Source organism: Entelurus aequoreus, linkage group LG06 (genome assembly GCF_033978785.1).
Source record: "Entelurus aequoreus isolate RoL-2023_Sb linkage group LG06, RoL_Eaeq_v1.1, whole genome shotgun sequence".
In the NCBI taxonomy this organism is placed as follows: Eukaryota; Metazoa; Chordata; class Actinopteri; order Syngnathiformes; family Syngnathidae; genus Entelurus; species Entelurus aequoreus.
The window spans coordinates 860,967-879,099 of NC_084736.1; the positions used below are offsets into that span (position 1 = coordinate 860,967).

The 18,133-nt window shown below is 37.3% G+C and overlaps 1 protein-coding gene across 1 annotated transcript in view; it reads left to right on the forward strand.

The window, feature by feature from the left end:
• The first annotated feature begins 814 nt into the window (after window positions 1-814).
• Window positions 815-18,133, forward strand: part of LOC133651708 (ubiquitin-conjugating enzyme E2 Z-like) — a 29,851-nt gene continuing 12,532 nt past the window's right edge. The window contains exons 1-3 of the mRNA XM_062049745.1: window positions 815-1,655; window positions 9,420-9,492; window positions 15,372-15,559. Coding sequence (XP_061905729.1) covers window positions 1,279-1,655; window positions 9,420-9,492; window positions 15,372-15,559 — 638 coding nt within the window. The 5' untranslated portion in view covers window positions 815-1,278. The remainder of the gene's footprint in view (window positions 1,656-9,419; window positions 9,493-15,371; window positions 15,560-18,133) is intronic.

Below are 18,133 nucleotides of genomic sequence, written 5' to 3' on the forward strand. Positions count from 1 at the left end.
GTATGTATGTATATATATAAATATGTATGTGTATATGTATATATATGTATGTATGTATGTATGTATGTATGTATGTATGTGTACGTAACCTATTATTATGGACTTGCCTCTTTGTGATGTTAAGTTCCTGTTATAAGCTGTTATACAGTATATGTCTTGAGCTCTTATTTTGAAGGTGCTAAGAGCGGAAGTGGTGACACGGTGTGGTGGAGTGGAGTTTTGAAAACAAGCGAATGTAACCGAGGGTTTATATATGTCGCCTATACTGTATAAAACTACAAAATAACAAACACGGAGGCTCGTTTTTTTTTTTCAAAACTCCGCTCCACCGCACCGCGTCACCACTTCTGCTCTTAGCTTCTTCAAAATAAGAGCTCAAGGCATATACTGTATAACAGCTTATAACAGGAACTTAACATTACAAAGAGGCAAGTCCATAAAAATAGTTTACATATATATTTTGCATTCTGTTTTAGTTACTTTGAGTTTACAACCCTCTGGCGCTGTCTTGTACTGTTTCTGTACTTGTTTCGATTATTATTATTTCTTGATTGTATGTAAATGTTGCATATTATAAATATAGGTTTAAAAAAAAAAAAAAAATAGGTCCGTGACTTTAGGATTTTCAAAATACATGTTGGGGAAACCATAACCTTGCGGTTACGACAAATGTATTCGGTACATGCTGCTTTTTTTTGCCATTTGTTAAAATTAGAAGTATGTGTGGCTTTATGACGACGAAAATCGTTTTCCATGCGTTTAAATGCGTGGGTTAGCTCGTCTCATACGTTTACTCTGAAACGTCGTTGCCTTGAATCCGCACCGGAAGTGGGCAACCGTCTTGACTTGAAACGCCATCCGATGTCGCGAGTCAAATCTGGTTGGTTTCGACATAAAGACTCGGGTGGTAAAGAAAGTGATTGGTGAGGGAAATTAATATTTCTCGTAGTTGATTTAACGTTGTGTGGTAGAGCGCGACTGGGCCGAGGAGTGTCGTTCGCCCGACAATTTGTCACTTTCGAGGCCTGCGGGAAGCAGCTAACGTAAAGCGGCCAACGTTGACGTAAAGACGCTGACGTAAAGAAGCTAGCATGTCGGCGGAAGAAGGTCCTCGGGTTGTGTTGTCGTGTGGAGGCGGGACGTCATCGCTCTGATCTCGGGAGAAGAAGCTCGAGTTCCGCGGCACTCTTACATGGACGCTGGGCTGCCCAACCGTGCCAACAATTGTCTCGTACTGTTGAACAGCGGCCGTTAGCTCCACTTCACAGCACCCCGGCCATGGCGGACAGCGTCGGACCGGAGTCCATCGGCGACTCCCTCGCTTCTGGCGGCACCTCCGCCCTCATGCTTGCCGACTCTATGGCGGGCGGACAGCCTAGCGAGGGCGACCAGGTCGGGCTTGGTCCCGGCGACTCGCCGGCGGACGGTCTGGCGGCGACGGCCACGGACTTCTGGAACGCGTTCGGCTTGATTCCACCGGCGGTGTCCGCCAACGTGCACTCGCCGTCTCTCCCGCAGGGTGTCGGTCAGGCGGCGGGCGCAGGGGCAGGACCCGGGCCCCTCACGCAGGTCTACGCCGCCACCTGGGACCCGACCCGGAGCACTGACTGGGACAACGACAAAACTTCACAGCCTGCTATTTTAAGAATAAAGAGGTACACGACGACCCATTAGTTTATTATATAAACCTTTATTTAATTCAGTGGTGTCCAAAGTGTGGCCCGGGGGCCATTTGTGTCCCTTTAAAACATCCATCCGTCTATTCATTTTCTACCGCTTGTCCCTTTTAGGGTCGCGGGGGGTGCTGGAGCCTATCTCCGCTGCATTCGGGCGAAGGCACAGTCATTGCTCAAAACATAATATTGCTTCAAAATCATTGTTTTATGAATTATTGACCTATCCAAGGCTCCGATTACTTCACATCAATTAATCCACTTTGAAAAATATATTTTTTGGAAGAGTTTGCATATTTTGTGTGTTTGCCATAAAAACATAGTTTTCGTTGACAAAAAGGGCAGAAAACAAAAAAACAACATGAAAAACTTAGAATTGAGGGATAGATGTGAAGTTGATGTAGACTCTAGAGATTTAGGTGTTAAATAATGTATGTATGCTCTGGCACAACATTATCATCATTTCATGACCCAAGCAAAAAACTTTTTACACTTTTATACTGAAACAAATATCTACAACTTATTAAATACAGACATAGAAAAAACTACAGGCAGCGGTAAAGTTTATATCCATGAAGGAAAGAAAAAAGGAAATTAATGTTTATTACTTAAATACATTTGCATATGCATAAAAAATTGTTTTCTTTTATAAAAAAAGTTTTAAAGAATGAAGTAATGTTTATGACAACCTTTCTCCCAAACACAATATAGAATATGGGTGAATGTGGAAATAGTGTCAAAGCGCTTTGAGTTCCTTAAAAAAAAAGGTAGAAAAGCCCTATACAAGTACAACCCATTTACCATATAACAGGACAATGCATACATTTATCGTTTGTTTTCAAAACGCTTACAAAAAAAGTGGGACCCCAAACATTTACTGTGGGACCCCATTTGTATGACTTGACGGGGTCCCCAGGACCCCAATTTGAAAATTCCTAGCGAAAACACTAAGAATATAGCAAAGTGAAATAAAAAAGCAAACCGGTGAAACGTAACGAGAAAAAGTAGCAATTTTCCCTCTAACACCGAAAAGTTCTTTAAATCTCGCATTGCTCAAAAATAATAATGAATCAAAATCAATGGTATTTACTTAACATCAAACATTTCCTTTGCAATATTTTTGGGAGAAAATATTGCATATTTTGTGTGTTCTCCCATATAAAAAAATAACACAATTGATGGATGGATCCAAAGTTGTCCTAGATCACTTACTGCACAGTGTCTTCTCTCACTGGGATAAAGACTGATGGGATGTTTATATCTTCCGCTTTACATCAACAATTCATCATCCTCATAAAGGGTTTAAAAAAACAAAAAACGAGCGTCTTTCTCGTGCCTTTCTCGCCATCTCCGGGTCTAAGATGACCAACTTGTCAGATTATGTCCTATCTTTCTACTATCCAGGTGAGAGGCATGATTTAACATCTAGAATTAGTATGTCAATTTTTCCAGTCCATATCTCAAAACTAGTTATTCTAAAGGCACATGTTGAAAAAATATATACTGTTTACAAACAAAGATCAACCTAAAGCTTTAGTTTAGTTATATAAACCTTTATTTAATTTAGTGGTGTCCAAAGTGTGGCCCGGCGGCCATTTGCAGCCGGTTTCTAATTTTTTAGCGGTCTAATATTCTATATTCTAAGAATATAGCAAAGTGAAATAAAAAAGCAAACCGGTGAAACGAACGAGAAAAAGTAGCAATTTTCCCTCTAATACAGAAAAGTTCTTTAAATCTGGCATTGCTCAAGAAATAATAAGTCAAAATTAATGGTATTTACTTCACACCTAAAGTTTCCTTTGCAATATTTTTTGGGAGAAAATATTGCATATTGTGTGTGTTTTCCATATAAAAAAACAACACAATCGATGGATGGATCCAAAGTTGTTCTAGAGCAGGGGTGTCAAACGTATAAACGTATGGCCAGAGGGCTGGATCAGGCCCTGGAACAGGTTTTATCCGGCCCACGGAATGAGTTTGCTAAGTATAAAAATGAACCTGAAGTGAAAGAAACAGCTGTTCTAAATGTGTCCACTGGATGTCGCAATAGCAATTCTTTGTATCTTTGTAGATGATGCTACATATGTACAAAATAAACCACATGATGTTAGTGCATCAGTCGATGAAAATGATCAAACTACATAAATAACATCCTGTAATTTGATTTTGATATAATTTTTTAATCTTGATAGATTAGAAATGAACACCTATCACATCATTTATTCAGAAAATATAAACTAAAGATAGAATACTATTAACATGTAAGTGTAAAAAAAAAAAACGTGTACATTTTCAGAATGTGCTTGTTCTATTTCTGAACAAAGAAAACAATCTGAAGTTGTCTTTATTTTTAAGTTATCGTGCCGTGATTTTACCAGTACGGCCCACCTGGGAGTAGATTTTTTCACCATGTGGCCCCCCATCTAAAATGAGTTTGACACCCCTGATCTAGAGCCTAAACCAGAGGTGTAAAAGTGGTTTTCACTGAGGGCCACATGGCAGTTGTGTTTGGCCCCAGAGGGCCGCTTCTAACAGTGAATACTATTATTACACCATTTTTTTAATGCATTTTATTAGATTTTAAAAAAAAAACTAAAATGTAAAAAAAATATGGTAACTTGCAATAATTTCACCTCAAAATGTAGTGTATATTACTGTAAATGGAAAAACAGTACTGCTGTTTTATGGTAAAAAAATAAAAGGCAACTCAGTTGCCAGAATTTTACTGTAAAATTTACATTAGTTTTTTTACTGTAAATAAAAAACCCCTGCAATTTCACAGCAAAATTTCGGCACCTGAGCTGCCAGTCCTTGGTTTGTTTTTTCTACCGCAAATCAAGAAGTGTAGGTTTTTCGGTTTAGTACTTTAAATGCCAAAACGTTCCGTTTTTTTTCATTTAGAGAAAAATGCTGTTAAAACCTCTGTAAATTTCACAATTTGACCATGAAATCTATTGCTACTTTTACATTGCACTTTTAAAAAAAAAATCATTATTATTAGTATTTATTTCTATTTAAAAATGGTTTGAATGTTTGATAATATATTTTTGCATAATTAGACAATATTTAAGTTAACATGATTTGCGATTACATGGAGTACATATATTTTTTTCCTCCCAAAATATAAATAAATAATACATTTAGTAAGAAAAGTTACAGTATTTTATTCATACACATTATTTCCAGGCTTTCCAGGGCCAAATAAAATGATGTAGCGGGCCACATCTGGCCCTCGGGCCTTGAGTTTGACACTGTGGCCTAAACTGTTGAAAAGAAAGTTGAACTTATTTTTAACAGTTGATGCTCTTTAAAATCCCCAATACATTTTGTGGAATAAAAATAAAATAAAAAGTAATTGCTCAAAAAATAATAATGAATCAAAATCAATGGTGTTGACCTGTTTAAAGTTCCAAGTACTTCACATCCAAAAATTCACTTTGCAATATTTTTTTGAGAAAATATTACATGTTTTGTGTGTTTTCCATATAAAAACAAAGGGCATACACCAAAAGCATGACAAAATAACACAATTGATGGATGGATCTAAAAGTTGATCTAAAGCCTTAAGTGTTGAAAGGTTAAAAAAAAGAAGTTTAACTTCTTTTTAACACTTTTATGAGTTGAGGCTCTTTAAAATCTCCAATAATTTTAAGGGCATTAAAAAAAAAGTCATTTCTCAAAACAATTATGACTTCAAATCAATGTTATGAATTATTGACCTATTTCATTGAAAATATGTTTGGGGAAAATATTGCATATCTTGTATTTTGCCATAAAAAGGGGTTTTGACAAAAGGAAGTAAAACATAAAAAAACTTTATCGACAGACTTGAAGTTGATCGAGAGATTTAAGCGTACTTTGATTTTTCAGTGTGTCATTAATATAAATTGATAAAGATCCGGAACTTTGAAATGCCCAAATATAGTTTCCACACGACTGATGTAAGTCGCGCAAACATGAGAGCGGTGGTGTGTGTGTACTGTGATCTTGTTTAAATTCTGTTTATTTTTGCATACAAGTTAAAAGAGCAAATTAATGTTGATGACATGCTTTTATTAGTAATAGAATGAAGGTTATGGCAAACAGAAAAATATTTTTCTTTTTTTAACCATCAAAGGGTAACTGCCTATTTTTTTTTTTACCATCAAAGGGTAACTGCTTTTTATTTTAGGAATTTTGTCCATCGTTCACCATCCTTATGTAAGACAAGAACACTTTTTTTTAATGCATCCTATATTGTCGTTAGCAAGAGTCAGCTAACAATGGAGCTAATGATGGTCTCTCTATTCTGCCTATACAGCGCTCTAAAAACATCCAATCTTTTATATACACGCTGTAAGTATATATGTAGTATATAGTAACATTCATAATAACATGTAATATTTGCATATTTTCATCATTTTGAGCATACACAGACGCATGTCAACGTTCACTTTCCCTTCAACAACAACAAGACTACTAATCATGTCAGACTTGATGAGAGACAACAAAGACTACTTTGGGACAAACGATGACCCAGAAACTTCTATTTTTGAGCCTAAATATAAGGAGGATCATCTACAAGTTTTAGAAGCATCTTTAGTCAAACACTTAGCATCATATATAAGTATTGCTAAGTGCTAAACAAGATATACAAACATAATAAAACAATCACTTACTGTAAAGCGTCTGCTCTCGCTGGGATAAAGATTGATGGGATGTTTATATCTTCCCCTTTACATCAACAATTCATCCTCACAAAGCGTCTTTTAGTGTCTTTCTGGCCATCTCTGGGTCTAAATTGGCTGTCAATTGTCCTATCTTTCGTCTGTCCAGGTGAGAGGCATGATTTAACATTTAGAATGAACTTTCAACAGCTCGCCGGCTAAGTATGTACATTTTTGCAGTCCATATCTCAAAACTAGTTATTTTGAAGTCACATGTTGAAAAAATATATACTGTTTACGAATAAAGATCAACCTAAAACTAGTCCACATTTTCAGCGTATTCAAATTCCATTTGTCAGAGTTTAGTTTACATTTTGGGAGGAGTTGAAGGGGAACTGCAGTTTTTTTTGGAGAGTTGCTTAACGTACACATTTTTAATGCATTGTAACTGGTGAATAAATGTAAATAGAAGTCTGTTTACAGTGGAGCCAATGGGAGGTCCATAAAGCCCTGTGAATAAAACATCCAACAGTACTCTATTTACATGTCGTGACCTGACGTATTAGCGGTATTGTTATTATAATACTATAGGAACTATTTTTAGCGGCACCGTGATCAGAGTGTGAAATAGCTTAATGCTTGGCTGTTGAGCTGCTTCCTCGCCTCGGAGCTCGTGAAAGTTTATTCTACATCTTAAATCACACCTCACCTTAATAGTACAAAGATAGGACATAATCTGACAAGTTGGTCAACTTTGACAGCCAATTTAGACCCCAGAAAGACGAGAAATGCACAAAAAGACGCTTGGTTCTACCCCACCTTTCTTCGCGAGGATTATTGTTGTTGTAAAGGTGATGATATAAACATCCCATCAGTTTTTATCCCAGTGAGTGCAGACATTGTACGGTAAGTGATTGTTTTATTACGTTTGTTGTCTCTCATGAAGTCTGCAGTAATCCGTGTTGTCAAAGGAAAAGGTAAATGTTGTGATGCCTTTTTTTTAATTATTATTCTTAGAATGAGATTTTTTTTTAAAATATTACTACATTACATACATACTTACAGTATGATGAAAATATGTAAATATGACATGTTATTATGCATGTTACTAGATACTACATATATACTTACATAGGGATGATGCTCGATAAGAAAAGAACCTAGTCCTCGGACTCGAATCCCTTTTTGAGAACCGGTACCCGTTATCAAGACCACTATAATAAAGAAAAAGAGTTGGTTCTTTATTCGAATCCCTGGGAACGAATCCCGTCCCGACAAGAAATGCCCCGTAGGACATCACAAGAAATGACGTCACGTAGCTCAGTCATTTGTCACGGTGGGGTGCAGCGTGCTGCGGTTCGTTCTCCCGGGACGCAAAACTGACGGCTCTGGACGAAAGCGTGCAGGTAGGAGATGATTTATTTCTCATAAATCATACACATTACAACAGACAGGAACGAAACAAAAGGAAAGCGTGCCGTTCGCACGAGAAGCTAAAGCAAAAACTTACTTAGCACAGGAATACTAGAAGCTAAGGTAACTTAGCACAGGAATCATGCGCTCGAAAACCAGAATGCCAACGTAACTGTTACAAATGCAAACAATGAAGCCACGACGAGTGACCAGAAAAGGCAGGCTTAAATAGAGTCTCTGATGAGCAACAGGTGCGCGTACAAGGCAGGTGAAAATCATAAGTAACCATGATGACTAAAACAAACCCCCGAAGTGCACAAAACATCTAAGGAAGTCCAAAACTAACAGAACATAACTAAACAAAACATGATCCGACAAATATATACATAATTTACTGACCTTTTTATAATAAAATATCTTGTAATATGTAATTAATTAATTCAGTCATTATTAATATACTGAGATGAAGAATATCTTATTTTCAATAAGGTTGAAAGTTTTTCTTATAATTCTTCTTTGTACTTTGTAAGCACTATTCATTTGTAGAACCTCTTAAAGTGGATCATATCAGTGCAATGTTTAACTTTTTTACTTAATCCATTCCATCATTTAATTCCACATCATTTTAGCTGTTTGCAATTTTACCAAATCCTCAAAGTTTAATATTTTTGACTCAATAAAGTGTTTGTATGTTCTCTATGTCCAACATTATCTATCAGTCTAATTGATCTTTTTTGTAACACGGTTAACGAACGCAGCGCACATTCGTAGTTATTTCCCCACATTTCTGCACAATAACTCAGATATGGTAATACTATAGTAGCGAGCAGTAGAGAATGTGCAGTGATTTGTTAAACCAAATATTGTGTGTTTTTTCCATATACAACAACCTATCTGGACTCGATAAGAGAATCGATAAGGAATCGGTTCGATAAAAGGATTCGATAATAGGCTCGAACTCGATAATTTCTTATCAAACATCATCCCTATACTTACAGTATGATGAAAATAGGTAAATATTACATGTTGTTATGAATATTACTACATCACATATATACTTATAGTATGATGGAAATACATACATATTACATGTCATTATGCATTTTACTACATTACATATATACTTACAATATGATGAAAATATGTAAATATTACATGTTGTTATGAATGTTACTACATTACATATATACTTACAGTATGATGAAAATATGTAAATATTGCATTTTATTATTAATTTTACGAGATACTACATATAAACTTACAGTATGATTAATGTAAATATTACATGTTATGAATGTTACTACATTGCGTATACTTACAGTATGATGAAAATATGTAAATATTAGATGTTATTATGAATGTTACTAGATGCTACATATATACTTGCAGTATGATAAAAATATGTAAATATTACATGTTATTATGAATGTTACTACATTACATATATATTTACAGAATGATGAAAATATGTAAATATTACATGTTATTATGAATGTTTCTAGATACTACATATATACTTACAGTATGATGAAAATATGTTTTCAGGCCGAATAGAAGATGCTGACTTTTGCTAACATTTATTTACGACTTAGAATGCAGAAAAACATGTGTTCTTGTCTAAAAAAATATACATTGTTCTAACGTCCGTGAAAGACAAGGACCTGACTATTTTGTGGTGGTGTTTCAGGGACATCATGTCCATCTACAAGGAGCCTCCGCCAGGAATGTTTGTGGTCCCTGATCCTCAAGACATGACCAAGGTAAACACCAGTGGACTCGGGTGAAAAAGTACTTTATTCTTCTCAATGTCTGCAGAAAGTGACAAGTAAAGGTGAGCGTTGGCGATGTGAACAACTACACAAGTATTCAAAAGGGTGTGGAGTAATTGCTTGTATTTTTAGCTGGAGGACTAGTCTCACTCTGACACCTCGTCCTTTAACCACAACGTGCAGGTGTGGAGACGCATTGTTTAGACGCTAAAATGTTGGTAAATAAAACCTCTGCCTTGTTTTTTTAATTAATACTTGGGCCTACTACGCTAGTGTAATATAACATTGGTCATTATGGTGTTTTTTGGAAGGAGGTACTTGGCGAAACAAGTCACGGTAATTACCTTCATTACAACAAATAACACAACATTTTTAAGTATCATTATCAAGTATCGTTATCGGAGGAGGGCGAGGCAAAACGTGATAGACACCAGTAGCAGGCGTGCCAACCGCTAAGCTATCTTGAAACATCTAATGTTTCAGGGAAGCACGTTACAGGAAGTAAGCAGTTTTTAACTAGATGAGGTGTGAATGCTCCAATGCTGAAGTTGAACTGACAGAATGTAGTATGAATGTAAGAATAGTTTGAATGTCCAGGATGAGTGGAATGTGTTGATGTTGGAATGGTTTGAATAGGTTGATAAATGTGGGAATTGTGCAACTTGGAAAGATGTCACATTCATTTCAATGGGAAATTCCTGGAAATTTGGGGACAAGTGGGATTTTTTTTTTAATTCTTAAAAATGTGAATGTTTTGAATTATTTTAAATGGTTGGTGTTGACATTTTTCAAATCGGTCGAGAAATGTTGAAGTAGTAACATTTTTAGTTGAGAAATTGTACTATAGAATTTCGGGAAAACCGGGAATTTTTCAAGTTCTTAAACCAATTTGTGTTTATTGTTGTGACTAAGAATAATGTTTTTACAGTGGAACGGTTGAAATGGGTTAAAAAATGTGAAAGGAGTCATCGCACTAAAAAAAGGTTGGAAATAAGGTTAGAAAAAAACAGGAATTCCGGGAAATTTTTTGAATGTGGAAAAAATGGTTGTTTGAATTTCCAAGATGAAATGAATGTGTTGAAGTTGGAACGGTTTGAATCGGATGAAACATGTGGATGGTAGAGCGTGCCAAAATCTGGCGAAGAAGAAGATAGCAAAAAACCCAGATACTGTAAAGCTGCTAAAATACTAATCTAAGTAAGCTAAGTACCATTATCACTGGATGACTATTTTTAAAGGAATGGCTAACATGCCACACACAGGAAGCTAATTTTCAATGTACAGGAGGTCTGATCCATCCAGATGTCAATACTATGGATACCTAGTCCAGTATCGGTATATAAATAGATGTCGCTACTATGGATACCTAGTCTAGTATCAGTATATAAACAGATGTTGCCACTATGGATACCTAGTCTAGTATCAGTATATAGACAGATGTCGATACTATGGATACTACTAGTCTAGTGTCAGTATATAAAAGAATTAATAATAATAATAATGGATTAGATTTTTTATCGCGCTTTTCTATTATTAGATACTCATAGCGCTCACAGAGGAGTGGGAACCCATCATTCATTCACACCTGGTTGTGGTAAGCTACCTTTGTAGCCACAGCTGCCCTGGGGTAGACTGACGGAAGCAAGGCTGCCAGTTTGCGCCTACGGCCCCTCCGACCACCACCTATCATTCATTCATCATTCATTCACCAGTGTGAGCGGCACCGGGGGCAAGGGTGAAGTGTCCTGCCCAAGGACACAACGGCAGCGATTTGGATGTCAAAAGGCGGGGAGCGAACCTGCAACCCTCAGGTTTCTGGCACGGCCGCTCTACCCACTACGCCAGGGGTGGGCAATTATTTTTTCCATGGTGGGCCACATGAGAAACAGAAAATATTGTGGAGGGCCGGGCCAAAAGGCTGAACTCAATTCTGCATAATATTAATTGTATTTCTTTATAAAAAGCAGTAAATAGCATTGTTTTGACAAGCTGGTAAGACTGGCTAGATGTTATAATTAAGAAATGAAAAGGTTTAGGGGTTGCCTTACAAAAAATGTCATTTATTCAATCACATCACAATATTGTCTTTGTGCTCCAAACATTATGCAAGACACATCATATTGAACAAAATGAACTGATCATCACTGAACTGTGATTTTGAGAAAAAGGCTTCCGAAGAAAGTGTCCCAATTCACTGCTAGTTGGTGCCTTTACGTACCTACATTTGTAGTCTAACCACCTCATTTGGTGTTTTTAAGTTATTTTTTCTTGTTCAGTGAGAGAAATCTAGCCTCTGCTGGGCTTTAACGAGGGCATCAAAGTCAGGTTGAATGTCTGAGGTTGAGACGCGAAGCACAGCTGACAGATGATCATCAGTGAGAGAGGATCTATACCTGGATTTTGTAAACTTCATCATTGAAAATGTTTGTTCACATATGTAGGTAGAGCCAAAGAGAACCAACATCTTCTGAGCATGTCTCCTCATGTTTGGAAAGTTCTCCTTAAGAGAAGAGTAGAAATCCAGCAGATATTTTGACTTAAAGTGCTCTGCCAGTACTGCATCAGACTGCAGGTCAATGAGTTCCAGCCGAACATCACTGGGTGCATTATCCACACTGCAGGTACAGGGAGAGGAAATCGGGTGCATTTCATCCTCGATTGTTCTGAGATCTTCAAATCGCCTTGAAAATTCAGCATGCAATGCTCCTAACATGGATGAGTACCTGCGGAGGTGATCAGCTGATGGTGTGACTTCTTTCAGGGTTTGCATGTGAGTGAGAGTGTTGCTCTCCAGTTGGCTTGAAAGAAACTGCATCTTTCTCCTGAAAGCCTTCACCAGGCTGTACATTTCATGAATAAAAAGGCCCTTGCCTTGCAGTTTGGTGTTCAGTTCATTCATCAGTGCAGTTACATCAACAGCAAATGCAAAATCTGCTATCCAGTCCTCATCTGAGAGCTCTGGGATGTATTTGCCTTTCTTCTCACAGACCTCTCGAATCTCTGCTTTCAGGTCCCAAATTCTTTTTAGCACTTTGCCCAGGCTGAGCCATCTGACAGCTGTGTGGTAGCCGATGTCCCTTTGCTCAGTCTCATGCTCCTCCAAAAGTGCGACAAACTGTCTGTGATTCAATGCCCGTGCCCTGATGAAGTTAACTGTTTTAGCAACAACATCAATAACATGGGTAATTTTGCACTGACTTGCACAACACAATAAAAATGGGACCCATTACCTCCCTGCTTGGCACTCAGCATCAAGGGTTGAAATTGGGGGTTAAATCACCAAAAATGATTCCCGGGCGCGGCACCGCTGCTGCCCACTGCTCCCCTCACCTCCCAGGGGGTGAACAAGGGGATGGGTCAAATGCAGAGGACAAATTTCACCACACCTAGTGTGTGTGTGACAATCATTGGTACTTTAACTTTAACTTGAACATGTTGGTGTATGATACAATGCAAAAATACCAATTTCTGATCTGCGTCGATTTCTGTCACTTTATCCTGCATACGTTTTAAAAGTCCGACATTTTTCCCTGTAAGATTTGGACAACCATATGTTGTGACACCTGCCAGTCTGTCCCATTTCAATCCCAGAATGTCCATGCACGCATTTACCTCCGTAAACAGATCGCTCCCTGTCGTCCCTTTCATCGACTGCATGGATGCCAGCTCCTCCGTAATCTTGAAGTATGTTATCCCTTTGACAAATATGAGTAGCTGGGCTGTGTCGCGGACATCACAGCTCTCGTCCAAATCCAAGGAGAAAAAGTCAAAACTTGCCACTTCACGTTGCAGCTGAAGCTTCAGATTCCCCGCAATGTCCTCGATCCTCCTCGTCACGGTTCGCCTGGACAGCGGGACTTGCTCAAATGCGCCTTTTTTCAGGGCATATTAGTGCTGCACAGTCCACCAAGCACTCTTTGACAACCCCCCCCCCGTGAATGGCTTACTTTTTTTTAGCGATTTAGTGTCAGTATATAAACAGATGTCGATACTATGGATACCTAATCTAGTATCAGTATATAAACAGATGTTGATACCTAGGCTAGTATCAGTATATAAACTGATGTCGATACTATGGATAACTAATCTAGTATCAGTATATAAACAGATGTCAATACTATGGATACCTAGTCTAGTATCAGTATATAAACAGATGTCGATACTATGGATACCTAGTCTAGTATCAGTATATAAACAGATGTCGATACTGTGGATACCTAGTCTAGTATCAGTATATAAACAGATGTCGATACTGTGGATACCTAGTCTATTGTCAGTTTATAGACAGATGTTGATACTATGGATACCTAGTCTAGTGTCAGTATATAAAAGGATTACATGGATACCTAGTCTAGTGTCAGTATATTCAAGGATTACATGGATACCTAGTCTAGTATCAGTATAAAAACAGATTTTGACACTATGTATACCTAGTCTAGTGTCAGTATATAAACAGATGTCGATACTATGGATACCTAGTCTAGTATCAGTATATGTCGATACTATGGATACCTAGTCTAGTGTCAGTATATAGACAGATGTTGATACTATGGATACCTAGTCTCGTATCAGTATATTAACAGATGTCGATACTATGGATAACTGGTCTAGTATCAGTATATAAACAGATTTCGATACTATGGATACCTAGTCTAGTGTCAGTATATAAACAGATGCTGATACTATGGATACCTAGTCTAGTACCAGTATATAAACAGATGTCGATACTATGGATACCTAGTCTAGTATCAGTATATAAACAGATGTCGATACTATGGGTACCTAGTCTAGTATCAGTATATAAACTGATGTTTATACTGTGGATACATAGTCTAGTATCAGTTGATACTGTGGATACATAGTCTAGTATCAGTTGATACTGTGGATACCTAGTCTAGTATCAGTATATAAACAGATGTCGATACTGTGGATACCTAGTCTATTGTCAGTATATAGACAGATGTCGATACTATGGATACCTAGTCTAGTGTCAGTATATAAAAGGATTACATGGATACCTAGTTTAGTGTCAGTATTTAAGGGTTACATGGATACCTAGTCTAGTATCAGTATAAAAATAGATGTTGATACTATGTATACCTGGTCTAGTGTCAGTATATAAACAGATGTCGATACTATGGATACCTAGTCTACTGTCAGTATATAGACAGATGTTGATACTATAGATACCTAGTCTCGTATCAGTATATAAACAGATGTCGATACTATGGATAATTAGTCTAGTGTCAGTATATAAACAGATTTCAATTCTATGGATTCCTAGTCTAGTGTCAGTATATAAACAGATGTCGATACTATGGATACCTAGTCTAGTACCAGTATATAAACCGATGTCGATACTATGGATACCTAGTTTAGTATCAGTATATAAACTGATGACGATACTATGGATACCTTGTCTAGTGTCAGTATATAAACAGATGTTGATACTATGGATACCTAGTCTAGTATCAGTATATAAACTGATGTCGATACTATGGATACCTTGTCTAGTGTCAGTATATAAACAGATGTTGATACTATGGATCAACACCAGTATCAGTATATAGACAGATGTTGATACTATGAATACCTAGTCTAGTATCAGTATATAGACAGATGTTGATACTATGGATACCTAGTCTAGTATCAGTATATAAATAGATGTTGATACTATGGATACCTAGTCTAGTGACAGAATATAAACAGATGTTGATACTATGGATACCTAGTCTAGTGTCAGTATATAAACAGATGTCGATACTATGGATACCTAGTCTAGTATTGGTACATAATAGGATGAGGTTGATATTATTGATCCTAAAAAAGCATGTCAAGACATAGATGGACATGTTTCTATTCCCTCCCAGATCCACGCCTTGATCACGGGGCCCTTTGACACGCCGTATGAGGGCGGCTTCTTCCTCTTCTTGTTTCGATGCCCCCCCGACTACCCCATCCACCCGCCACGCGTCAAGCTCATCACCACCGGCCAGAACACGGTCCGCTTCAACCCCAACTTCTACCGCAATGGCAAAGTCTGCCTCAGCATCCTGGGGTGAGTTCTAGAAGGTTACACTCACTTCTAAAAGGGTACACTCACTTCTAGAAGGTTACACTCAGTTGTAGAAGATTACACTAAGTTTTAGAAGAATACACTATGTTCTAGAAGGTTACACTAAGTTGTAGGAGGTTACACTCACCTAGAAGTTTACACTCACTTCTAGAAGGTTACACTCAGTTCTAGGAGGTTACACTCAGTTCTAGAAGGTTGCACTGAGTTCTAGAAGGTTGCACTCAGTTTTAGAAGGTTACACTCCGTTTTAAAAGTTTACACTAAGGTCTATAAGGTTAAACTCAGTTCTAGGTTACATTAAGTTCTAGAAGGTTACACTCAGTCCTAGAAGGTTACACTCATTTCTAGGAGGTTACACTCACTTCTAGGTTACACTCACTTCTAGCAGGTTACACTCACTTCTAGAAGGTTACATTACGTTCTAGAAGTTTACACTAAGGTCTAGAAGGTTGCACTGAGTTCTAGGTTACACTCAGTTCTAGGAGGTTACACTCACTTCTAGGTTACACTCACTTCTAGAAGGTTACACTCACTTCTAGAAGGTTACATTAAGTTGTAGAAGGTTACACTCAGTTCTATAAGGTTACACTCAGTTTTAGAAGGTTACATTAAGTTGTAGAAGGTTACACTCACTTTGAGAAAGTTACATTAAGTTCTAGAAGGTTACTGTACATTAAGTTCTAGAAGGTTACACTCAGTCCTAAAAGGTTACTCACTTCTGGGAGGTTACACTCACTTCTAGGTTACACTCACTTCTAGAAGGTTGCATTAAGTTATAGAAGGTTACACGCAGTTCTAGAAGGTTACACTCAGTTATAAAAGGTTACACTCAGTTTTAGAAGGTTACATTAAGTTGTAGAAGGTTACACTCACTTCTAGAAGTTTACACTAAGGTCTGTAAGGTTACACCCAGTTCTAAAAGGTTACACTCAGTTCTAGAAGGTTACACTCAGTTCTAGAAGGTTACACTCACTTCTAGAAGGTTACATTCAGTTCTAGAAGGTTACATTAAGTTGTAGAAGGTTACACTCAGTTCTAGAAGGTTACACTCAGTTCTAGAAGGTTACATTAAGTTGTAGAAGGTTAAATGTACTTCTAGAAGGTTACATTAAGTTCCAGAAGTTTACACTAAGGTCTATATACACTCAGTTCTAGAAGGTTACACAAAGTGCTAGAAGGTTACACTCAGTTCTAGGTTACACTCAGTTCTAGGAGGTTACACTCAGTACTAGGAGATTACACTTACTTCTCGGCTACACTCACTTCTAGAAGGTTACACTCACTTCTAGAAGGTTACACTCACTTCTAGAAGGTTACACTCAGTTTTAGAAGGTTACACTCAGTTTTAGAAGGTTACATTAAGTTGTAGAAGGTTACATTTACTTCTAGAAGGTTACATTAAGTTCCAGAAGTTTACACTAAGGTCTATATACACTCAGTTCTAGAAGGTTACACAAAGTGCTAGAAGGTTGCACTCAGTTTTAGGAGGTTACACTTCTAGGTTACACTCACTTCTAGCAGGTTACACTCACTTCTAAAAGGTTACACTCACTTCTAGAAGGTTATATTAAGTTCTAGAAGGTTACACTCACTTCTAGAAGGTTTACACTCTCTTCTAGAAGGTTTACACTCACTTCTAGAAGGTTGCACTCAGTTCTAGAAGGTTACATTAAGTTGTAGAAGGTTACACTCACTTCTAGAAGGTTACACTCAGTTTTAGAAGGTTACATTAAGTTGTGGACGGTTATACTCACTTTTGGAAGGTTACATTAAGTTCTAGAAGGTTACACTCAGTTGTAGAAGGTTACACTAAGTTCTAGAAGGTTACACTCACTTCTAGAAGGTTACACTCACTTTTAGAAGGTTACACTCACTTCTAGAAGGTTATATTAAGTTCTAGAAGGTTACACTCACTTCTAGAAGGTTTACACTCACTTCTAGAAGGTTTACACTCAGTTCTAGAAGGTTGCACTCAGTTCTAGAAGGTTACATTAAGTTGTAGAAGGTTACACTCAGTTTTAGAAGGTTACATTAAGTTGTGGAAGGTTATACTCACTTTTAGAAGGTTACATTAAGTTCTAGAAGGTTACACTCAGTTGTAGAAGGTTACACTCACTTCTAGAAGGTTACACTCAGTTCTAGAAGGTTACATTAAGTTGTAGAAGCTTACACTCAGTTGTAGAAGGTTACACTCAGTTGTAGAAGGTTACACTCAGTTCTGGCAGGTTACATACAGTTTTAGAAGGTTACACAATGTTCTAGCAGGTTACATAAAGTTTTAGAAGGTTACATTAAGTTCTAGAAGTTTACAGTCAGTTCTAGAAGGTTACACACAGTTCTAGAAGGTTACACTCAGTTGTCCCCTTGTGGGAATATTTCACACTGGAAGGGCAAAATGAGCCCATCAACAAACAAGCCAGATTGGCAACAACAAAAAGACAACTATGGAAAAAAGAAAATATCCTTTAAGATGGTCAATATTTAAGTTACATTTTTGCTTACATAAATCAGTCCATTTTATTTTTTTGTTGATTTATTTAGTATAACTTAATTATT